The 24,739-nt window shown below is 50.5% G+C and overlaps 1 protein-coding gene across 1 annotated transcript in view; it reads left to right on the plus strand.

The window, feature by feature from the left end:
- col11a1a (collagen, type XI, alpha 1a) overlaps nucleotides 1-24,739 on the plus strand; it is a 70,661-nt gene that overhangs the window by 32,655 nt on the left and 13,267 nt on the right. Inside the window, 30 exon segments of the mRNA XM_067252190.1 lie at nucleotides 106-148; nucleotides 943-972; nucleotides 975-998; nucleotides 1,462-1,506; nucleotides 1,738-1,818; nucleotides 2,550-2,594; nucleotides 2,775-2,828; nucleotides 3,204-3,248; nucleotides 5,191-5,244; nucleotides 5,447-5,554; nucleotides 5,872-5,925; nucleotides 7,231-7,284; nucleotides 7,842-7,886; nucleotides 8,184-8,237; nucleotides 8,345-8,389; nucleotides 9,676-9,729; nucleotides 9,929-9,982; nucleotides 13,416-13,469; nucleotides 13,621-13,728; nucleotides 15,165-15,254; nucleotides 17,273-17,326; nucleotides 18,854-18,961; nucleotides 20,015-20,122; nucleotides 20,509-20,562; nucleotides 20,864-20,917; nucleotides 21,578-21,685; nucleotides 23,524-23,577; nucleotides 23,690-23,743; nucleotides 23,939-23,992; nucleotides 24,506-24,559. Of these exon segments, the coding sequence (XP_067108291.1) occupies nucleotides 106-148; nucleotides 943-972; nucleotides 975-998; nucleotides 1,462-1,506; nucleotides 1,738-1,818; nucleotides 2,550-2,594; nucleotides 2,775-2,828; nucleotides 3,204-3,248; nucleotides 5,191-5,244; nucleotides 5,447-5,554; nucleotides 5,872-5,925; nucleotides 7,231-7,284; nucleotides 7,842-7,886; nucleotides 8,184-8,237; nucleotides 8,345-8,389; nucleotides 9,676-9,729; nucleotides 9,929-9,982; nucleotides 13,416-13,469; nucleotides 13,621-13,728; nucleotides 15,165-15,254; nucleotides 17,273-17,326; nucleotides 18,854-18,961; nucleotides 20,015-20,122; nucleotides 20,509-20,562; nucleotides 20,864-20,917; nucleotides 21,578-21,685; nucleotides 23,524-23,577; nucleotides 23,690-23,743; nucleotides 23,939-23,992; nucleotides 24,506-24,559 (1,843 nt within the window).

Genomic DNA, 24,739 nt, shown 5'->3' on the forward strand with positions numbered 1-24,739 from the left:
CAGCCCGTACGTATCCGTGACCTCATTTCCTCTTCCTCTGGAGCGACCGCACGGCCAATTCTGACAGGAAATTGAGAGTTAACGTGAATGTTTTCCTCCTCCCAGGGCGTCGCTGGTGTGGACGGCCCTCCGGCTCCAAAGGAAACATGTACGAGCTGTCGTTCCAACTCGAAAACACATCTGGTGAAAACCGCTTTGAGCCCTAGCGTTAGCCACAACGTTAGCACTGGTTCACCCAGAGCGTTCGTCGAGGTGTTGCAGGAGATACTGCCGGAGTATTTAGCTGAGTGTCGCTGCAGCGTGACAGCCTGTGGGGTGAGGGTGGGCCTGCTGGTTTAGATGCAACAGCTGCGAGGGCAGAGGTCCTGTGTGTGTCCTAAATAGTGGAGAGTACGGCTGTTCAAAGGGCCTGTTCAGAAACAGCCCCGATCTCTCTAGCCCCCTAGCTTCCCAGCACCCTAGCCCCCTACTGCAGCTCCCTAGCCCCTAGCTTCCCAGCACCCTAGCCCCATACTGTAGCGTCCTAACTCCCCAGCATTATTGTAAAGTACAGTAGTTGAACACAGAGCAGGCTGAATCATGTGAACACCCCCCCCCCCCCCCCCCCCTTTCCGTCACGTTAGATAAAAGTTTCTGCCAAATGAAATCATCCCATTATGACACGGCTCAGGAGGGATCCTAACTAAGACTTAACAATCTTCAATAAAAAAATGTAATCCGTTTTCAGTCAGACTCATGGAGAGGATGTTGTGGATCTAGCTAAATGAATGCCCCCATAGCAACGGCCACTTGAAGAAGCAGAGCAGAGATCCTGACTCTGATCATCCTGACTGATGTCCAGTCCAACTGACCGTCTCTCTCTCTCTCTCTCTCTCTCTCCTCTCTCTCTCTCTCTCTCTCTTCTCTCTCTCTCTCTCTCTGTCTCTCTCTCTCTCTCTGCAGGGGCCCCAAGGAGAGCCTGGTCCCTTCTGGTCAGTCAGGGTATCCCAGGAACACAGGTAAGAGGGCCCCAGGAAGAAGGGACCTGGCTCTGAATGAGGCCCAGGGACCACGACCAACTCAGATCTGAGGGGGGTTGTTGGGCGGGAGTCAATGTTTCACCTCTCGTTCAGTCCCACGAGGCATTCCTCTACCCCAGCCCTGACCTCTCCTAAGCTGGACCTGCGGAGAGCAACCACACACACACACACACTCTTTGCCCTGGGAATATTTTTCTGGGTTTTCTGATGAGGGGCAGGGGTGGGGGGTAGGGGGGGGGGGGGGTGGGGGGGCAGCTGAAAGCATCTCATTCATGTGTTAGGAATGCCTGAAATACAGCCACACCTGTAAGAGCAGGCTTTCCAGTGCTGGTGCCTCACGCATGTGAGGTGCGTGTGTCCTATGTGCATCTCTGTGTGCATGTGTGTGTGCGTGTGGTTGCCATGGGTCACAAGCTTCAAACTGTCCTCGTCTGCCACACAGGGTCTCCCAGGTCCTCAAGGCCCCATCGGACCACCTGGAGAAAAGGTTCGTTGGTCATTTTAAGGCTACATCTTCAAGAAAAATCCACCTGAATCGGCAGGTTCTCTCCCAGCAGGCCTGGTGTTTGAGGCCTGCTGGTTGAGGCCTGCTGGTTGAGGCCTGCTGGTTGAGGCCTGCTGGTTGAGGCCTGCTGCGGTAGGGCTGTCTGGACGATGACTGTAGGGTGGTCACATGATGGTTGTGGGCCTCTCTAACCCAGTGCTCATCTTATTACAGGGACCTCAGGGAAGGTCAGGGTTAGCTGGACTGCCAGGAACCGACGGACCCTCCTGTATGTGGTATTCCATCTCCCTCCCCGCTCTCCCTCCCTCTCTCCCTCTTTCATCTCTCTCCCCCTGTGTCCCTCCCTCTGTCTCCCTTCATCTCCCTCCTTCCCTCCATCTCCCTTCCTCCCTTTTGTTGTAATTCCCCCATGCCTTCACAGGTTTTGTGTAACTCAAGTGAAAATAATGACATGTCAGAATGCTGGGATCGGTCTCTTGTAACAAGGCTGGTCAATAGCACAGCTATCAGTGAGAGTTAGTGCGGAGCATGACAATTTTCAAAAGTGGTTCCAATTGTTGGTTATTCTCATTCTCATTATCTCCTCCCTGTCATTTTACTCAGCTTTATTTTTAGTTTGTAAAAAAAAAAAACTTATAAAATTATTATATTGTTTTACTATCTCCGAAGGTAAGTGTCTGGTACCTTGTCATCTTTCTGTCAGCTGTCAGTGTTATGACCACCGCCCCAGGTCTCGGCAGCCTCTGGGCCCTAAAGTCTGCTGCGTTACCCGTGTGTACTGTCTCAGCCTCACGTGTCAGTTAGAACCACCAGGTGTGCTGGTGAAAAGCCTCGGTAACAAATATAAAACAGTTAAAATGATCCCGAAGCGAACGCTGTTAAGGTCTCCATCACTCTGACACCCGGTGCTGCAGACCCACATGTAGCACAGAGTCCGAAAGGACTTTCTCTAACTCTGCACGGTAGCTATATTGCTGAATAAGTCATGTGACACGAGAGAGCTTGATTTCCGTCTGTTTTGGCAGGGTCATCCCGGGAAAGAGGGCCCTCCTGGAGAGAAAGGAGCTCTGGTAAGTAAACAGCACCCTCGATGGATGGATGGATTCATGGATGGGTGGACGAATCAGTCAGTCGATTGGAGGACAATATATTGGGCCAAATGAATCAAATGTAAAAAAAAAGAAGATCCTTACCTCCCAGTAATCCAGTCAGGCTGTCAGTGTTAGAAACATGTTGTCTTCCTCCTCCAGGGTCAGGCAGGGCCTCAGGGGCCCGTCGGCTACCCAGGACCCCGTGGTGTCAAGGTACTGTGCACTCAAATCTCTCCATTGATCTGTATTTCTACAGCTCTTTTTTACAACTGGTATCACAGAGGGTTTCACAGATGCCCACAGAGTGGCACCGATAAACAACCTGAACCCCTCACAGAAGAGAAAGAAAAACTCTCTCTCTCAGAGATAAAACAAAATGGCTGAAACCATTCAGTCCCCTCATGTATATATGAATATATAAATAAGGGTGAATGACAAAGGCACTGTCTTTGAAAAAAATAAAATAATAATAATAAATAAAAAAAATACAAAAAATAATAATGACTTCATTGTCAAATCAATAGGGGTTGTTGAAAAAACAAACCAGCTGTTGTGTTCTGTTGGTAACGTGCCATTCTCCTTTCCCAGGGTGCTGATGGAGTCAGAGGCCTGAAGGGAGGAAAGGGAGAGAAGGTAAACAATCACTTATTAATTTGCTTGTTTGACGAGAGAAAGGCCACGTAAGGCTGTGTCTACATGTGTACGGCTCACGACGTTGCCTCCGCCTGTCAATCCCGGGTTGAGGAGCGTGAGCCAGTGAACCGGCGCTCGATGAAGGAGCTCTCTCTCTCTCTCTCTCTCTCTCTCTCTCTCTCTTTCTCTCTCTCTCGCTCTTTCTCTCTCTCTCTGCTGGACAGTGTGTGAGCCTACTACAGAGGGTGGAAAATCCCAAAAATATGAGAGTAAATCACGAAAATATGGGTATAAATACGTATGTATACAATGCAAATAGGGGTTGAGGGCGTACTTGGAAAACAGGGTACTGGGGCCCAAACAAGTTTGAGAATCACTGAGGTAGACCCTAAACCTAGCATCTAAGCTGTTTAATAAGGATGGCATCTTGTTAGTCAATATGGAAAGTGCTCAGTGGGGACATGGTTGGGGGTTTAGATAGTTTAGGGAAGGTTCGGACTTGAGTTCATACAATAAATCACCAGACGAGTCGATAACGGCACCAAATGGGAAATGCAACAGCACCAAAGATCCATCGGTGCCTTTGCTTCAAGCTGAGGAGTGAGAGGTGGGGGGTGAACCTCTCGCAGGGTGAGATGGATCATGCAGCCACACGCGCTGTTGAGACGAGAGAGTTGAGATCCCATCCTCGCTCCACTACCCTGCGCAGACACCACTTCATACTTCCTTTCATCTTGGTTGCTAGGAGACAATTTCAGCACACATTCAAAGTCAGCGGTTACTAGACGCCACAGCACAACAGCCGTACGGAACATCGGAAAGTACACTGCCCTACTATCCTGTTCCATAATACACCCTCTGCATTCTGCGTTGGTCGTCGGCTGGTCGTACTTTAATTGTAAGCCGTGCCGTCAAGAACAGCAACGTACATCCGCAACTTGAGAGTGTTTGTTCGATGTGAAGACAGAAGGCGCCATGTCCTCAAGGTGTGAGGTGTTCTAAGGGTGTGTGTGTGTGTGTGTGTGTGTGCGTGCGTGCGTGTGTGCGTGAGTGTATGAGTGTGTGTGTGTGCGTGCGTGCGTGCGTGCGTGCGTGTGTGCGTGCGTGCGTGTGTGCGTGAGTGTATGAGTGTGTGTGTGTTCTGAGCCTGGTGTGGTTTCCAGGGCACATGTGTCAAGACTCACAACACTGCATTATGTATCAGCAGCCACACAGCCAGGTGACAGACAGAAAAGGGAGAGGGGGAAGGAGCGGGGGGGGGGGGGGAGAGAGGGAGAGAGAGAGAGATAGTGAGGGAGGTAGAGACAGAGATGGAGAGAGAGAGAGAAGAGGAGAGGGAGAGAACACAGACAATCAAAGTGAAAGTGAGAGACAGAGAGGTGAAGAGGGTATCTTTTTGATCTCTTCCCCCCACAGCTACTGTGACAATGAGAACTATGTGGCTGAAATGCAATTTTTTAGAGCAGCAACACAGATTCTGCATTAGATTAGTGTTTGTAGAAAAAAGATTTGCTTAATCAATTCTGATCAGTCAGGTGGCTGAGTGGTTAGGGAATCGGGCTAGTAATCAGAAGGTTGCTGGTTCGATTCCAGGCCGTTCCAAATGACGTTGTGTCCTTGGGAAAGGCAGTTCACCCTACTTGCCTCTGGGGGAATGTCCCTGTACTTACTGTAAGTCGCTCTGGATAAGAGCGTCTGCTAAATGATTAAATGTAAATGTAAAATTCTTCAGAATGAGAACGTTCGGTGCTTTACCGACTTTCACCAGCAGATGGCAGTAGCATATATTGGAAAGAAACACTGAACGCTGAACAATTAAAATATTAAAAGTGTCTTATTCTGTATTTTACTGGACCAATGTGTTTATTTGCTTCTGGAAAGGTTCATTGTGAGGGAGTACATTCTGAGTGAGAGATGGTAACCCTGTTTTCTCCTGTGTTAGGGTGAAGATGGTTTCCCTGGTTTCAAGGGGGACATGGGACTCAAAGGTGACAGGGTGAGTGGACCAAATGTACAACCTAGCACAACCATCCACACTCCACATTCATATGATGCTAATCATCAACAATTGTGTGTGTTTACGTGTGTGTACGTCTGAATACTGTGTGTGTATGGTGTGTGGGTGTGTTTGTGTATGGTATGCATGTGTGTGTACGTGTGTGTGTATGGTATGTGTTTGTGTGTGTGTGTGTGTGCAGGGAGAGCTGGGGATGCTGGGATCGCGTGGTGAGGATGGACCGGAGGGTCCCAAGGGACGAGCAGGTCCAAACGGAGAGTCAGGCCCCATGGGACACGCTGGAGAGAAGGTAGCTACTCACACACACACACTCACACACTGGAGAGAAGTTAGCTACACACACTCACACACACACACACTGGAGAGAAGGTAGCTACACACACTCACACACACACATGCTGAAGACAAGGTAGCTATGCCTTCACACACACACACACACTATGTACACACACTACACTATATCATCAGCTATATCATGCTATACTAAACTATACTATACCATACTACACTTTGCTTCCTACCATACTGTGCATTGCTAAAATGAGATTTGGGCAATGGGCTCGTATTCCTCTGAACTCCTATTGAACAGCTGTGCTCTGTTTTCAGGGGAAACTGGGAGTTCCAGGATTGCCAGGTTATCCAGGAAGACAAGGACCAAAGGTTTGTCAACAACATGCACGCGCACACACACCTCCACAGGCGTACGTACACACACTGTGTCCCACGTCAACACAAGCGCACGCCGTCTATCATCCACGTTTAACACATCACAGTTCACATTGTTCTTTGATTCCGTGCTGACGCGGATTAAAAGATTAGCCATATGCCAGATGATTACATAGAATTCATTCACTCGGCCCGGGATCCTAGCAGACAGTAATTTATGTGCGAAGGCTGCCAACCTGGATGTTTAATAAGTGATCTGTTGAAGCGCTGCCATGGCAGTTTGAAAGAGGGCCCACCGGGTGAGAGTCATGGTGGGGTTTGTAGTCCATCAAAGTGTTCGGAGCTTCCTCCAGCTCCATCACTGCCTCCTCTGGCCCGGTTTGCCAAACCGTGTCTGAGGACGGGAATGTATGCATGTTGGAGACAGATAGAGAGAGAGAGAGAGAGAGAGAGAGAGAGAGAGAGAGAGAGAGAGAGAGAGAGAGAGAGACATGTTGACCTGTTTTGAATGCTTCCAGTGCAGTCAGGACTGAGGGTCTGCTCACAGGTCAGTGTTTTGAACCTCTGAGAGCACATCATCCATGACCGTCATCCATCACCACCATCCACCCATCCCCAATCCCCAAAGTCCAAGTCTTGTATTGATTATTCGCACAGATCATGCTAGGTAACTCTGGAAATTGACATTCTTGCGGTGGGCCCTGCTACAGATAAAAAAAAAGGTTCCTGATGCAAAATATTTTGCTAGAATATAGAAAGATTAACTAGAAGATATACATTTATTCATTAATTCATTCACAATATCACAATTTTATTACAATACATGTTTATTTGACTAAAATATAAAAAGAATTGTATAGACACGAGGGACTTATGTTCATTCGTAAAGTTTACAGAAAAAGGTGTCCTTTCTGTGGATGTTTCTCATAGTTTCATAATCTCATAGTGATGGGCACGTCCAGTCAGTTGGGCTCTCTCCTAGACACAGACACACAGAGACACCCAGACACAGAGACACACAGACACAGAGACACACACACGCACAGAAACACAGAGACACACAGATACAGACACACACAGACACACACACACAGACACACACAGACACACAGACACACAGACACACAGACACACACACAGACACACAGACACACAGACACACACACACAGGCACACAGGCACACAGAGACACAGAAGCGAGCTGACAGCGACAGAGGCAGCCTCACTGTCTCCAGCCCTCTCTCATCCACATGCACACCGCGGCCAACTGTCCTCTGAATCTGCTGCTCTGACCCGCAGGGTTCATCTGGATTCCCTGGGTTCCCGGGAGCCAATGGAGAAAAAGGAGCCAGGGTAAGATGGATCTAATGCCCCTCCCCCCTCCCTCGCCCTCTTCCCCCTCCCCCTCTCCCTCGTCCCCTCCTCCCTTTCTCACCCCTTCCCTCGCCCCTCCCTTCTCCTCTCCCTCCCTTCCCTCTACCCCCGTCCCTTCATCCCCCTCTCCCTTCCACCGTGGCCCCTTCCCCCCGTTCTCCACAGGTTTCCTCTTTTCTCTTTCCCTTGGAGTGTGGATCGCACACTGCATCATAACACCACACAAAAGGAAATGGATTTCCCATTGTGAAAGCATCTATATGATGAGCTTGCACAAAAAAACACGGAGCCCAAATCAATGCGGCGAGGAACAAAAGAGGCTGAAACGATTTGTGTTTCCTCAGTGAATTCTCCTCTGTCACGCCGGCCTGCCGGAGGAACACACGCACACACAGTTTAGACCGCTGAAAAGAAACAGGACCATGTGCGCCCACTGTGTATTTACTTGTTTTCAGTGAATTGCTTAGTTGATGTGAGAGTACATCTCTCCATGACCTCCGTCTGACCTGATTGTCTCTCTCTCTCGTCCGTGACAGGGTGTAGCGGGCAAGCCAGGTCCAAGGGGGCAACGAGGTCCGACGGTACGTCCCCCCCGGTGACGCCAAAGCTGTCTAATGTCACTCTGACACACTGTCGTATACTGTACAAATTCCTACTGTGCACATTTGCATGTACACCAACCCTACCACTATCCCAGTGGTGGGTTCTTCCATCCTCACGGTGCACAGCTACTTCTTAACCACCACGAAACCCCGAAACACGTCTATATGTGTGGTCGGGTAGCTTTTAGAGAAACACCCACATCTACCACTGGTACATCCTGACCCGGGGACCAGTGTGGATCTGACCCCTGCCCATGTCTCTCCTGTCCCCCTCAGGGTCCACGAGGTGCTCGGGGTGCGCGAGGTCCAACAGGCAAGCCAGGCCCTAAGGTAAGCCCCGCCCCATCCGGCCCCATCCCAGGTGTGGTTGTGACAGGACGGTCCCTGTGTGTGTCTGTGTGACTCCGGGCTCATGTGTGCTCTCCTGTGTGTTTCAGGGCACAGCGGGCAACGACGGTCCCCCTGGCCCGCCTGGTGAGAGAGTAAGTCCCTCCAGACGGCCTCTCCAATGAGGAAATGCTCACATTGGTAGCTGTCATGCAACGGGCTTCGTATGGGGAAATAGCTTGGTGAAGAAGCGTTTAGCGCATGTGTGTGTCTGGGGGAGTGTGAGTGTGTGGATGTGTGCGCGTGAGTAGAGGGGCTAGTGTTCGATACGGGAAACAATTATGGATCAATTATATCATTGCTGGGCACTTGCTGCTGGAGTCATTTACAGTCAGGCTGAGTTTTGGGCTCCTGCCATGGGCTAAATCAATTGTACTGTGGTTGTATTAGTGCTGTCCCATCTCCCCCCCCTCTCTCTCTCTCTCCCTCGCTTTCTCTCTTCACTCCCTCTCCCTTCATCTCTCTCTCTCTCTCCTCATCTCTCTCTCTCTCTATCCTCATCTCTCTCTCTCTCTTTATCTCTCTCCTCATCTCTCTCCCTCTCTCTCCCTTCATCTCCCCCCTCCCTCCTCCCTCCTCGCTCCTCGCTCTCCCGCCTTTTCTCTCCCCTTTTCTATTCCTTCTTTTCCACTCCTCTCCTTATTTCTCTGAAATGTCCCGCCTGTATCTGCAGGATCGTTTGAGCTCCCTGGATTCACTCAGCCAACACATTGTAACATAAGGGGTATCTCAGGGTACTCTTATCAAGCATGGAACATGTCTTCCATGAAGTACTTTCATGTCTTCCCGTATTCACAGACACCTTTTCAGGCTTTAGATTCACGTCTTCCCAGATAGACAGTATATCGTATTATGCTCCATGTGCGTCCTCCTTCTTTCCCACCTTCTGACCGTCGGGCCGTTCGTCTCTCGCGTCTCAGTATGTGTTGCCCGTATTCTGAGGCCAATGTGTTATAATATAATACTTTGGCCTCATTATTGCCTTTTTCATTAGCTAATGCCTAGGCATCATCTCTTCATCAGGACACAGGCTGGGTCTCTAACATCTGTCCTTGGTCTGTCCTCACCAGACAGGCTCCAATGCTGTCTTCGGAGTGTTCAATTAAGACTCCTTTGATCCCCTCCCACACATCTTGTTCGATTCCTCCCACAGATCACCTTAGATTCCTCCCACAGACATTCATAGACCTTTCCCTCATAGGGCATGAGACTCCACCCACATAGCATCATAGACTCCTCCCTCGTACCGCATGAGACTCCGCCCACATAGCATCATAGACTCCTCCCTCCTACCGCATGAGACTCTGCCCACATAGCTCCATAGACACCTCCCATGGACCCGTTTCCTTCCTCTTCCTCACTGTTCATCTGTTCATTCCAGGGACCTCAAGGACCCCAGGGCCCTGTGGGCTTCTCAGGACCAAAGGGCCCCCCTGTAAGTGTTCACCTGCCACAACCACCACACGGTACCTTCTCAAACACTGTGTATTGTCCTCCATGGGCTCCATGACCATCCTTAGCCGGCTAGTTCTCGAGCATTGACCTCTAGTTTACATAAGAAAACCAGTTACATCCCAAACCGTGTTCCTCTCCCTCTCTTCCCCCTTTAACCATCTCCTCTCTCCGTGACTCAGGGACCCCCTGGGAAGGACGGTCTGCCCGGACACCCTGGCCAGCGCGGAGAGACGGTGAGTGTCACCGGCCACGCCCCTCCTAGAGCTGTCACGCCCCCGAGCACCCACCCGGTCGGTTGTCTCCACCAGTCACTTCCCTCCGGATGTGGAAGCTTTAGACGCCTCGTTGTTTCCAGGGCGGGGGGGAATCCCCCCCCCCCCCTCGTTGTCTTAACTTTTCACACCCGATGGGACCTGACCGCTGGAGGTAGCTCGCGTTTGTCGCGCCGGGGAGCCAGGAGCTCGACAGCTCGCTTCAAGTCGTCGGAACGTGTTTAACACTGCATGTGTGGGTGTGTGGGGTGGGGGGGGGGGGGGGAGGGGGGGTGCGTCTTCTGCGACCGACGACGGCGGACGCTAACTCCAGCTAGCTGAGAAGCGAGCGCTCGTCTCGCTTTCAAATTCCGATTGATCAAATCGGGGGTTCCTTTCGGCGCAAGAAGACACGCGACGCGCCCGGCCGGAGGGCTCCGTTTCAGTCGGGCTTCCTCTCCCGTCTCGGGCGGGCCAGATGCTTTGGGATGGAGGGCCTCGTGCGGCGCCAGCGCTGTTCGCCACAGCAGAACGCCGCTGGCGCCTGGAGGGCTGGGTCTGCCAGCGTGTCTAGCTCGGCCCGGTCTCACTTCGCGCCACGCCTGATGGAGACACACACACACACACACTCAGGAGGCTAGTGTCATCACAGCCAGATGGGTTGGTGTGTGCGTCAGTTCAGCTCGTTGTGGAGTGACAAGAATCCCTAAGCATTGAGCAGGCCTCCTGATCACACTGATTATTTCTCCAGTAGCTGCATGCTGAACTTCCTTTCAAATGGTTGCTGCAAATAGTCATTATCGCATTAGACAGAAAAGGCATCGTGTAGATAAACCATGATGGTATCTTTACTGAGATTAGAATGACTCTAACATGAGATATTGTATCTGGTGGTGTACAGTCCGTCTCAGTGAATGGGCCAGAGTCTGAGATTGCACCTAGCAATGCTTTGTATTTGTCCCCCTCAATTTGTTTAGTCTGGGAAGGCAATGAAGGTTGTTAAAAGCTTGACAGAGCGTCCCACCAATCGTTAAAGTTTCCCTTCCGTCTATCACTTTCCCCAAATGACACATTAAAACTGAGTATGTTGGCGCGCACACTCACTCGCATACACTCTCACACACACACTTCCACACACACATTCACACACAGACACACAACTCCTCCCCCCCCCACAGTCTCACTCTCATTCCGATGACATCGATAAAGAGTGTTCATTAAGATGTTTACGACACCAGATTTATCACCCAGTAAACAGATATGCGGAGCGCCCAATACGAGAATTGATCACAGCAGTTAAATTCCTCGCCCGAGGCAAAGATCCGGCCATTCCAAGCTCTAGTCAAGGAACCGTTTAGCTGAAATATAGATCGAATTCTATCGGTCTTTGATTCACTGCTCAGTCTGTAATGCTATCCGTGGATCCCTTCCCCTAACATTACCTGATTGTAAATCATTAGGCCCCACACGCTAATGCATCTGAGATTACCGTGGAACACAATCGTCCACCGGCACCATATAAAAAAACAAAAAAACAATCACACAACAGGGTATGAATAACAGGAGCTAAACAATCTTTCGTCTTCTGAAACCCACGTGCCGTTTGTCCCTCTCTGTGTGTGTGCTCGGCCCGTGCGCTGCCCCTCCCCTCTCTCTCCTAGTCAGGTGATGTGTGTTTTGTGTCGTGCATTGATCATGTCCGTTTAATTGGGCTTGCACTCACTCCATGTTGTCCGCGGCCTTTGTTGGATGATTGAAAGCTCTGAGGTATGCCTTCTGCTGGGGAAAGAGGCGAAGCGCACAGGGTTCCTCACTCACAGGACGATCAATGAAGCCGGTGGACGGCATCTTTGATCTCGCAGCTCATTGGGATGTTGACGGGATTCTGACCGGTTCCATCTCCTCACCTGATGCTGGTCGGTGTCCCGTCAGCTTCGAGCCCTCTCGAGATATGACGGAAATACTCACCGGGAACTCGGAATTCAATCGATTGCGAGAGGGTCACATTTCAGGGGTGCTTTTGATTTGCGTACAGCGACTTGTGGGGGTGACGCGTGATGATGAGCTCGCTGTCCGATGGTGGAATCCGTTTCACGCTGAACACGAGCGAGCGAATCACAGGGTGTGTCTATTACCGAACACTTTACGAAGTCCACTGCAATACAGTCCACTGCAATACAGTGCACTGCAATACAGTGCGCTTACATCTGTAGTGCACTCCGTCGCTGATTAGTGCTGTCTCAAATGGAACACTTACGTTAACCACTTGGCAGAAGTGACGGACGCAAATCTGCTCGCGGCACCCGCGAATCTAAGGCGGAAGTGACGGACTCAAATCTGCTCGCGAGTCATTTCGTCCGCTATTATTTTAGAAATGAAATGAAAAGCTGCCGAAAGGGCTCCTCCTCTTCCGCTACGTAGCCAAGATGGCGCCCGTTTAGGGCGAGTAGTGTCCATCGTTGTACACTGCATTTTTGGACCGTTTGCAGTGCGCCATCCGGGTACTTTCAGTGCCCTGAATTCTGCTGGTTCTATCAGTTTGCACAAGCGAAGTGCACAAGTGCTCGGTAGTAGATACAGCCACAGACTTGTGACTTCCGAATCAAGTCGGCCTTCCTGGCTGCTGTGTCGAAATCAAGCGCACCGCTGAAAGTCGATCACTCAATCTGTCTGCTTCTGATTGAACGTCTGCATTTGTCAACGGCCCCGAAAGATTGTCCTTTGTAAGACCTTGTTTGTTGACTAAAGTTTGTTGCTTTGTGTCCGTGCTGTTGTCCCGTGTGTGCTGAGTCATGACTTCACTGTTAACACAGCTGCTGCGCTTGTGAAGTAGTTGCTTTTGTGCCACACTAACTTTGTTATTGCAGCAAAGGCCCGTGGGTAAAGTGCATCGTGTTTGACCTCAAGGTCATACGATGTGTCATCTTACTCCTTGGGCTGAGGTGGCTCTGTAAGTAAGTGACAGAGGCAATAAAGTTATTTCGAAATACAAAGCCCCCTGAATCTACACACTGAACAGGGCTGAAAATGGAAATGAACACATCTCTCCGTATCCATATTTAAAATCGTTTTTCATAACATAACTGTTAAAAACGGAATAAAAGAAACATAACAATATCTAAGTTTAGATTTTTTATGTCATTCTGTTTGCACATGTGCAGTTAGGGTTTGTAAAGCAAAATAGCAACAGTTTTCCCTATTCACATGACTTTCCATCCACCCATTAAAACAGTCCACTTAAAGGATCCTGGCCCACGTAAATGCACACAATGCTAACTCTCAAACCATCAGCCTATTGAAACTAGTGGATGGAAAAGACCAATCAGAAGAAGGCATGAGCATTCGTGTGAGTGTGTGTCACATGGATGTATCTTCCAATCAGGTTCCAGTCTGACTCAGGTGTTGTGTCCTGCAGGGGTTCCAAGGGAAGACAGGCCCACCTGGACCAGGAGGCGTGGTTGGCCCTCAGGTGAGTATCCCTCTCCCCAGCTCTCCACCAATCAGCGGCCAAAGTATTCAGCGATCCACCAATCAGAATACCCCTGGTATTCACGTAGAAACAGCCCAGGCACCTTTAGGGCCGTGTGACTGATGTCGGTTACCCATGATACCCCTGACAGGGTCCCACCGGAGAGACCGGCCCAGTGGGAGAGAGAGGTCACCCCGGGCCCCCAGGCCCACCTGGAGAACAGGGTCTACCTGGAGCTGCTGGCAAGGAGGGAGCCAAGGTGAGAACCAGCCGTCTGGGAGGGGCTGGCGACCAGGGGCGTGGGTTTGTTTTCAAGTGTGGCTGGGATAGCTTTACCTGAGGATCCGTTAAATATAATTGTCTTCCTAAAATGTTTGGGTTGGGGTGGAGATGGCTGTCAGGCGGTCAGAGCTGGCTGTCCTGGGGTCGGTATCTAGAAGGACACCTCTGAACTCTTCTTCTGTTGTGTCTAACGAGCACAAATGAACGCCGAGCCAAGACAAACACAAAATACCCGACTGTTGTCCCAGAATGACCTGATGATTGACTTCCTCCTCCTTGTGGTGTTTTGTCAGCCAGACGGCGAAACTACCCAGGGTTTGGGAACATGAGCGAAGGGGAGTTAGTTCCCTCCCTGGCTGGCCATATCATTGCCTATTAAAAGCAGACAGTGGCCATTTTGAAGAAGGACGGTCTTATTCAAAATAGGTCTCCAAAGCCCCAAGGCCAACACCACCCCCTCCCCCCTCCTCCCCCAAGCCCTCCCTGTCTCCGACTCTCATTTTCTCACTCTCCTCGGAAAGGAGACAGTTTAATCAGGTCCATCTGCTACCTCCAAACCCTCTGCCACTCACAGCCCACCTCGGCTCCCTGTCTGGGGTCTCCTCATCAATATTCCAGGGGCAGCTCTGGGAATGTCTTGGCAGAGAAGCCTAAATCCTCTTATACTACCGGAGCCTACTTTTTCTGCCTCAGAGTTAGCAGATAAAGACTAGACTGCTTATACAAGGGGGAGGGGAAAGGCTTGCACTTTGAAGTTATGCTGCAAATCCCATTGTTTTTCCTTTCATTATGTCAAAAAACGAAATTGAATGGCAGTGTAGCAGTATGTGTTGTTGTGTCATAATTGGTTGTCTCTAGTGAGTATAATCAGGGTAACTTTTAATGCTAACCGCCACAGAGCTACAGCACCAGGCAGCGATGCTGTAGTTACTAGCTCTGTTTGTGTTTACTTTATAGTCCCGCAGCGAACCGTTCTCCCCCTGGGGGGGGATTTTAATTATTCCCGACTAATTGAATTTTTTTGCGGGGTCTGCTTTTGAAATTCAGTGCCATTCCCTCTAGTGGAAATTATAGCAAAAACAAAATAGTGGGTGTTGCTCATTGGCCTCATTTGCCGTGGACGATCTCCGGGCAGGAGAGAGCCAGGACACTGATGTAAATCATTTCCTTGAAATAATGATGGTTGCCAGTCCTAATCCAATTATTAAAAAAACAGAACATGTTTATGTGACATTTGGAAGAATATACAGTAAAGAAAATATTAAAAATACAACATGAGACAGAAGTCGTTTAGCCATGTTGGGCATGGTACCTTAGTGGTAACAGCTGAGGTGCAGTACTGGATGTGTTTATGTGTACGTAGCGGTATGGGGGTGCACTGGGACTTAACTCCTCTTGTGTGTTTCTCCTCAGGGAGACCCAGGCCCTCAGGGAGCAGCAGGGAAGGATGGCCCAGCCGGGCTCAGAGGGTTCCCAGGAGAGAGAGGACTTCCTGGAGCAACGGTAAGAACCGCCCCACCTGCACCAATACGTGTCTTTCAAAGGTTCCACCCACCCGGTCTCCATGTCCAGAAGATCCACTCACTGCAAATGAACCAGGACCTTTCCAGAAGTGTTCACCCCATCAAATATGCTGAGTTACTCCGACCAATCAGCCCACTGTGGGGAAATTCAAAGTGACGTCTTACAAATGAACAGGCATGGAATAGTTTTGCGCGGCTGAAACCAGTCTTTTAATGCCGCAATGCATCATGGTCACCTACTTCAGTGGAAACAAATTGCAGGCCGGGATTCAGGTTCAACCCAAGGACTTTTTCAACAAGCACTTTTGAGGGAGATATATTAGGGTTTTTTTTTATATTGTTTGCATTATTTATTCAATTAATAATTAAAAAGTAAATGTTGCCAATTTGGCGAGTGGAGCTAAATTGTGAGGGTGGATGTTGTAGCGTCCAAGGTCAGCCTCTGCAGGCAACACGAGAACTGATTGTTTTCTACTGGTGTAATTTACTCCTGCACACAGCGCACCAAGAGACTCATTACTGAGACTGCCATGTGTGCTGGGCCTTAGGGAACTGCTTACACGCACACACACACACACACACACTCACACACACGTACACACACAAAATACTCTCAGACACACACCCAGACACCACACGCAGTCAGACACAGACACACACACTACACTCAGACATGCACACACCGCACAGTTGCACACTCCGGTCATATCAACAATCCCTTGCCAATGCATGGCAGACATGCACACGCACACACACATACCCACGAAAAGAATGATACATGATGCATTACACAAAACAACTCTACTGGGTTGTACAGTACACACATAAACACACACATACTCACACATGCCTGCAGACTTTATTTCAGCACTTCTATTTTACTGCACATTTGATGAGAGAGTGCCTGAGGGGGAAATATGGGCCAGTAAATACCTGCTCCGAGACAAGATCAACAAACAAGCAACCTTGCTCTCACCTCAGCCTCTCCCTCTCTCACCCCCTCACCTCATCCTCTCTCCCCCCTCACCTCACCCTCTCTCCCCCGTCACCTCCATCTTCTCCTTCTCTCGACCCTCACCATCCATCTCCCTCTCACCTTTCCCTCCCTCCCTCCCTCCCTCTCTTTCTCTCTCCCCTCATCTCGCCTCACCCTCTGTCTACCCTCCCCCTCTCTCCTCCCTCCCCCTCTACCTCACGTCCCTCCCCTGTCTCCCCTCAACCTCACCCTCACTCTACCCTCAACCTCTCCCTCTCTCTACCTTCACCTCACCTCACCCTCTCTCTACCCTCAACCTCTCCCTCTCTCTACCCTCACCTCCCCCTCTCCTTCTCTCTTCTCCTGTCCAAAAACGTCTGTACCCGTACCCCTAAAACCAGCCAATCAGCTTTCCGAAACAAGAGTTCCTCTCAAACAAGGTCAACATTGATGCATTGTAATCACAGGAGAAGTATAGAACAAACAGGCACGGTTGTCCAGGCGATTCGGGAGTCCTGATGCAACCCCAGCGCCTTAGAGCTGCGACTTTTATTTCGCTCACGTACTCTTACTTGCATTGCATAAGCCCCCCCCTGTTAGTGTTAAGTAAGCTGTCTCAGTGTATGAAGATCTCTGAGTTCGACCGTGACCCATCTCAAGTCTCTTCAGCCGACAGGAGAGCTCTCAGACCAATTTCCCAGCATCTTTAGCAGACGCCTGCTGAGGGGGGCTGGAAACTGAGCAGCTTCCGCCAGGCTCTTTGCACTACGGCCTGGGCAGACCCACTCTGTTCTTGTGGCTTCCAATGATCTTCGAAGATCATCCATCTGCGTCGCGCACGCGGCCCATGCATGTCTATGTTCTGAGAAACCAAAAAAATAAGATCGTTGAAGCGGTCATGTCACTTGTGAAAGACTCCCCTGACAACTATGGCGCGTGTTCTTCAGACAAGGGGACTGTGTTTTTTTCTGGGTGAGCTGTTTGAATGAGTAACCGTGCGTGTCTTTGTTGTGTTGTTCCAGGGTCCCGCTGGCCTGAAGGGAGGAGAAGGCCCCCAGGGTCCCCCTGGTCCAGTGGTGAGTGCCTCACCGTCATGGTTACCTCATTGGCATGGTTACCTCATTGTCATGGTTACCTCATCACCAATGTAGACCTAAATCTCTAGAGGGCAGTTTGAACAGAAGACAGCAGCCTTCAGTTTCTCAAAACTAACTTCCTCTAAGAGTGCAGGCTCGGGTCCAGGTAATTGCTTTTGAGCGTAAGATGACAAAGTAAATGTGCCGCAGAAGCCTTTTAAGATAAAACATTTGGCTTGTAGCTCTCAATTTAGAGAGTAATTTAGTATGTACACAGTGACTGTGGATCAGCTGTTGATTTTATTATGGACTACTTACTTAATCATTTCTTTTTAGTAAAGCCCAGTGTCAAATATAGTATAAAGGTAATCAAATGAATACCTCTATAGAACTCAGACGTATGATAAAACTATTGTGTGTATAGGTAAGCTATGAATTCAACTTGACTGCTGATGAATCTGTGTTCCCAAGGTGTGTGTCTCATTACCATCCTAACTGCCTTACAGTCCTTCGGTTTCGTTTTTTTTATTACTAAGAAATGACTGCAGTCACCGTTCACCACACTTCAATCACTTAGCGCACAGAGTTTCATCATCGGAGCAATCATGCACTAGGTAGATTGGTCTAGGATTCTGATTGTTTACCCCCCGCCGCCCGCCGCCTGGGAACCGAGGCCGTCACACACAACCCTCCACCCGTCCTCTCCTCCCCGTTAGCCTCCCCTCACCCCCATCGCCTCCCTCCACCCTCTCTGCCCCCCCCCCCCCCCCCCCCCCCGCCTCAACCCGGGTTAACGGGAGCGTGTCCACGCGGCGACTCACCCCGGGCGCCCTGCTCAGACGCCCCCCGCCCCTTCAAACTCTACGCAGCCCTCAGCGAGCCCGTTCCCGTCATCCGGCGAGCTCTCCCAAGATCCGCTCGGTCTTGTCAGAAAGCAGAGGAAGTGGCGTTGTGCCCGCCGCGCAAACTCAACAACAGGTCTCCTCCGTCAGGGGGTGTCGGGCTCTCGCTGGATGAGCTGGCATGTCCCAAGCCCCGGAGAGCTTTGGCTTCTCTCAGTAATCACATCACTCGGGTCCAGATTAAGGCTTTCTGCTCCCCTAGCTCTCCCTTCTCCCATAATGTATTAAGACGAGGCCTGCCCAGCTAGCGAACGAGCAAGAGTGGTTTTTGAAGTAGGACCCAAGTGTCACGGCTAAAGGCAGCCCAGAAGTGCAGGAAAAGATGTACGAAATACGCCGCGTCGAAAGACGGGCTTTTGTGTTTTACGCTCAAAGAGTTTTACCTTTTTCCTCCCAGACCCATTAGCGGTGAACATCAGAGGCGAAGGTAGTTTTGTAAATATCCTAAAAGGAACGTTTGCATCTATGACGTGTGTTTTCAATTGAACGACGGGGCCGCCAGAGTGTTGCAGTAGATGTGGTCGAACCAAAACCGCCGTATTTGACGATTCTTTTATGTGAGCTCATCGGTTCTTTCAAACTTTCTCCTCCTTTCAAATATACACTCTTGCTCACACACACACAGGGTTCCCCCGGTGAAAGAGGAGCTGCTGGAACTGCAGGACCAATCGGCTTGTCCGGTAGGACTGGCCCCCAGGGCCCCCCGGGGCCTGCTGGAGAGAAAGGAGCGCCCGTAAGTACCCCTCACCCCCTCCCTCCCTCTGTTTGTCTCCCCTCACCCCCTTCCTCAACCCCTCGCCCCTCCCTCCCTCTGTCTCCCCTCACCTCCTCCCTCCCTCTGTCCATCTCCCCTCCCTCCCTCTGTCTCCGCTCACGTCCTCCCTCCCTCTGTCCATCTCCCCTCCCTCCCTCTGTGTCCCCTCACCTCCTCCCTCCCTCTGTCCATCTCCCCTCCCTCCCTCTGTGTCCCCTCACCTCCTCCCTCCCTCTTTCCATCTCCCCTCCCTCCCTCTGTCCATCTCCCCTCCCTCCCTCTGTCTCCCCTCACCTCCTCCCTCTGTCCATCTCCCCTCCCTCCCTCTGTCTCCCCTCATCTCCTCCCTCCCTCTGTCCATCTCCCCTCCCTCCCTCTGTCCATCTCCCCTCCCTCTGTCTCCCCTCACCTCCTCCCTCCCTCTGTCCATCTCCCCTCCCTCCCTCTGTCTCCCCTCACCTCCTCCCTCCCTCTGTCCATCTCCCCTTCCTCCGTCTGTCTCCCCTCACCTCATCCCTCCCTCTGTCCATCTCCCCTCCCTCCCTCTGTCTCCCCTCACCTCCTCCCTCCCTCTGTCCATCTCCCCTCCCTCCCTCTGTCTCCCCTCACCTCCTCCCTCCCTCTGTCCATCTCCCCTCCCTCCCTCTGTCTCCCCTCACCTCCTCCCTCCCTCTGTCCATCTCCCCTCCCTCCCTCTGTCTCCCCTCACCTCCTCCCTCCCTCTGTCCATCTCCCCTCCCTCCCTCTGTCTCCCCTCACCTCCTCCCTCCCTCTGTCCATCTCCCCTCCCTCCCTCTGTCTCCCCTCACCTCCTCCCTCCCTCTGTCCATCTCCCCTCCCTCCCTCTGTCTCCCCTCACCTCCTCCCTCCCTCTGTCCATCTCCCCTCCCTCCCTCTGTCTCCCTTCACCTCCTCCCTCCCTCTGTCCATCTCCCCTCCCTCCCTGTGTCCATTGCTGGTCGAGAGAGGTGATGAAGGTGTGTCTCTCCTCTGTGCTGTTCTCACGGGTGTTTTTGTGTCATCTGTGTCCAGGGAGAGAAGGGTCCCCTGGGGCCGGCGGGCCGTGATGGCATCCAGGGTCCGGTGGGTCTGCCGGGCCCTGCTGGACCCCAGGGCCCACCTGGAGAGGACGGGGACAAGGTGAGTCCCTCTGGTGTCCTCCTGCCCCAGCTCATCTCCTTCAGCAGGCCCGCATCTAAGCAAACGTTTGCCTCTAAAACCTGAAAAGCAATCAATCTTAATCTCTGGGTTCACACCCAGGCCATCTGCACAGCAAATATGCCTTTCTATCCCTTTTTGCAGCTTATCCAACATTGCATTCCAGCTTACCAACAAAACCTAATTAGGAGAGAGATATTAAATGTGAAATGCTGTTGTCGTCGCTTTTAAATGTCACCAAGTCATCACAGCCCTTAAGGTTATGATCAGGAGTATCTATAGTGCTTCAATAGTGCCACCCTATGTCACCCTGGTTGCACATAGACTTGTCCTTACATATGTGTGCGTGTGTGCGTGTGTGTGTTCAGGGAGAGGTCGGTGAACCTGGTCAGAAGGGAAGCAAAGCAGACAAGGGAGAACAGGTGTGTTCATTTTATGATCCTCTCTCTCTTTCAACCTTTCGCTTACCTGTGTTATTGTACGTGTGTTATCTCGCCCATGTTATCTCTCCTGTTATCTCGCCCGTGTTATCTCAGCTGTTATCTCACTTGTTATCTCACCTGTGTTATCTCACCTGTTATCTCACCTGTTATCTCAGCTGTTATCTCGCCCGTGTTATCTCACCTGTTATCTCACCTGTTATCTCGCCGGTGTTATCTCACCTGTTATCTCGCCCGTGTTATCTCACCTGTTATCTCACCTGTTATCTTATCTGTGTTCCAGGGTCCTCCAGGACCAGCTGGTCTTCAAGGCCCCATCGGAGCTCCTGGACCTGCTGTGAGTCTAACATCTCTCCATCATCTATCCTTCTTCTATCCATCATCCCTCCATCATTCCTCCACCATCTCTCCATCATCCCTCCATCATCTATCCATCATCTATCCTTCATCCATCAACCATCTCTCCATCATCTATCCATCATCTATCTGTCATCTATCCATCATCTCTCCATCATCTCTCCATCATCTATCCATCATCTCTCCATCATCTATCCATCATGGATCCATCAACTCTCCATCATCTATCCATCATCTCTCCATCATCTCTCCATCATCTATCCATCATCTCTCCATCATCTATCCATCATGGATCCATCAACTCTCCATCATCTGTCCATCATCTATCCATCATCTCTCCATCATCTCTCCATCATCTCTCCATCATCTATCCATCATCTATCCATCATCCATCCATCATCTATCCATCATCTAGCCATCATCTATCCATCATCCATCCATCATCTATCCATCATCCATCCACCATCTCTCCATCATCTCTCCACCATCTCTCCATCATCCATCCACCATTTCTCCATCATCTCTCCATCATCTCTCCACCATCTCCCCATCATCTCTCCATCATCTCTCCATTTGTCTGCCATCCTTGACCACCAGCTGTCCGGTTCAGTCGTCCTGACATGTCCTCCTCCATCCTCAGGGGGGCGATGGAGAGCCCGGGCCCAGAGGCCAGCAGGGAATGTTTGGCCAGAAGGGAGATGAAGGAGCCAGAGGGTTCCCAGGTCCACCTGGTCCTATCGGTCTGCAGGTGCGTAACCCCCCCCCCCACACACACACACACACACACACACACCCACCCAACCATACAAACGCACACACGCAACCTACAAACAACCATACACATACATACACACGCACACACAACCATAAACACACACACACACACGGTTCACCCTCACCACACACACATCCATCTTGTTTCAGTGATAGAAATCAGGCCCATTCTGGGTTCACTTCCTTTGCCAACCTCTAATTACAGCATGTCTGTCATGCATTGTGTTCTGACCGGCAATTGAACCTCTCTGGTAACAAGGGCCACGGCCCTACTCTCCAGCCACTGGCCATTTCAGTCATTATCGTTAACAGACAGGAACAAATGATTCACTTTGAAATATTCCAGGTTCATATCCTACCCTTAATTTTTTCCTTTTAGCCAGCTGTAGGTTCAGGTGGTTAATGTCTTTCCATTATGACTTAGTCTGTTTCGCACTGACAAAGTGGCAAGCCTTCAAAAAAAACGAAGCTGTGGTGCTTTGTATGAGGGAGGCGGATGTCTGTGGAACAAAGTCCAATCTGGAAAGTTCATGTTCAACCTGTGTCATTGTCTTGATAAAATTATACGGAAGACTGCTGGCCGTATCGCGTTGCGATCCCTTCTCTGAGTAAACTCAATCCAATTGACTTTTAATTGCGACGTAATGTACTTCCAGCGCAATTTCTTTAATTGCATAGACTGACCTTGTCTGATGCCAGTTTACCATGGAGCATAATTAGTGTTCCTGCTAATGATCTATGACTCCTGAGACCTGCTCTCTGATGGGAGTCTACACCATGGGGAAGAAACAGCATGCTGAGACACACACACACACTCACTATCGCACAAACACACATACACACTCAATCACACAAGCACACACACACATTCACTCACACACACACAAAAACACAAATGCACACAAAAACAAACACACTCACTCACACAAACACAGGCACGGACATTCTCACACTTTCACACACACACAAACACACACTCTCACGGACAGAAACGCACACACCCAATCACATGCCCACACACAAACTTTACCTTTTCAGAGACAAGCGGGTATTTGAGGAAGATAACATGTGTGTCAGCGGGTAAATAGCAGAGGGAACGAGATCCTTCATGTCCTCCCACCTCGCTCCCGTGGCAACCGTTTTTGAATAGGGTCAGAGCCCAAGCTTTACATCGCCATGGCAATTAGGAGGAAATGTCAGGGACCAAACGTATATATAAGGTTGGTCCCGCGAGCAGGGGTTGAGTGGGGGGCGTCCATGTCTAGACTCACAAGCAGATACAACTTCATCCTTTCACTCTTCCTTGTAGCAACGCCAGCAAACCAGAACAGGTTGGTCAGGTCCCTTCTGGGTTTCATTATAAACCTGGACAGGAGATGAGAGAGGGTCGCGGCCGGTCGTTTGAGCTTCTCTAGTGGTTTGTGTGCGCCCATTAAGGCCAAATCCTTTCTGCTGTGAGCAGAATCAGATCGGGATTGGTTCAAATTCGGTTGTATGGAAGGACGCTAAGTTTCATTGGAGATGACACAGCACAGTGTCTCCTTTCATTTGAAGGACACCTGTGGGATGAATACCTGTAGGAGCGTAAATACATCATTATATCTCGGAAGACTACATTTAATCCGATCCCCTGTTATTCTGTGTCTGCTTCTCTGCCCTTGATCATCTGTTATGCTGTGTTCATTACCGCTCCTTAATCACCACATATCCAGTCCACCACAGTGGCACTATCTCCCTCAATCCGTATTTTACAATATAGTGTGTCTCAACCACCTCATAAGTCTCCATATGTTTGTTTTTGTCTCGTTCCAGGGGCTTCCAGGGCCTCCTGGTGAGAAGGGGGAGAACGGTGATGTCGGGCCCATGGTGAGATGACCACACACGCCCATTCCAGTCTAACTTCCCATATGGGATTTTCTCAAGATTCAACAAGATCACTTCCTGCCTGACCCATGAACTCTCTGTTTCTTCTTCACAGGGCCCTCCAGGTCCGCCCGGGCCCAGGGGTCCCCAGGGTCCTAGTGGAGCTGACGTACGTGTCACCCGTCAACACAGACTTCACCCTCCACTCACACGGAAATACCGTTTTGCCAATACATGAACATTGTAGACGACAATAGCAAAGTCAAATAATTCCACTCTACCTTGCTCTAGTACCAGATGTGATAATAGTGTCTCTCCAGAGAGACCGAGGAATGACTCGTCTCTCTTCTTCTCTTCCTGCCAGGGCGCCCAAGGTCCTCCTGGTGGCGTCGGGGCCATGGGAGGCGTGGGTGAGAAGGTGAGAACATGAGCCCCCTCACAGAGTAACCTGCTGCCTTGAAATGCCAATGTCGGTCTCTCTCTAGGGCTGAAACACAACTAGTACTCAGTACTACCACACTCCCACCTCCCTCCTTCCGGCTCTTCTTCCTCCCCTACTTCCATTGCTCCCTCCCTCCCCCATCTCCATAAGATCCTTCGTTTCATCCCATGCCTTTTGACCTACAGCTCTGACACTATTAACGCCAGTTTTACAACCGTTCCAACATGGCTACGTTTCGCTGCCATTTGGCACCCGACACAGACATTCAATCTTACTGTGCCGCCCCTGATGCTGGAATGACACAGGAATAAGAAACACGGAAGGGCGCGTCCACTGTATGAAACCATGCACTCTGAGATTCAGCTGAATGTAGAGTGCGTTATAAATGAAATGAATTGTTATTATTATGTTTGGGAATGAATTCTTAAAAAGGAGCACCTGTGGCGTTTGTTTCTGTCGAAGATGTTAAGATGATGTGTCTGTCCACAGGGTGAGAATGGAGAGGCTGGGAACCCTGGGTCTCCGGGAGAGCCTGGAACTGGGGTGAGTCCAGACAAGCACACAGGACACACACACACACACACACACAGTGGTAGGGTACTTCATCATCGTCTCAACAACAGCTCATCTAAAGATGGCCGACTGTGTCCCATTTTGTAGTGCACATTGACTAGGTCGAGAGTGAATAAGTAACATAAGTGTCTCCATAGCATGAGTGTCTCT

Source organism: Osmerus mordax, chromosome 15 (genome assembly GCF_038355195.1).
Source record: "Osmerus mordax isolate fOsmMor3 chromosome 15, fOsmMor3.pri, whole genome shotgun sequence".
Lineage (NCBI taxonomy): Eukaryota > Metazoa > Chordata > Actinopteri > Osmeriformes > Osmeridae > Osmerus > Osmerus mordax.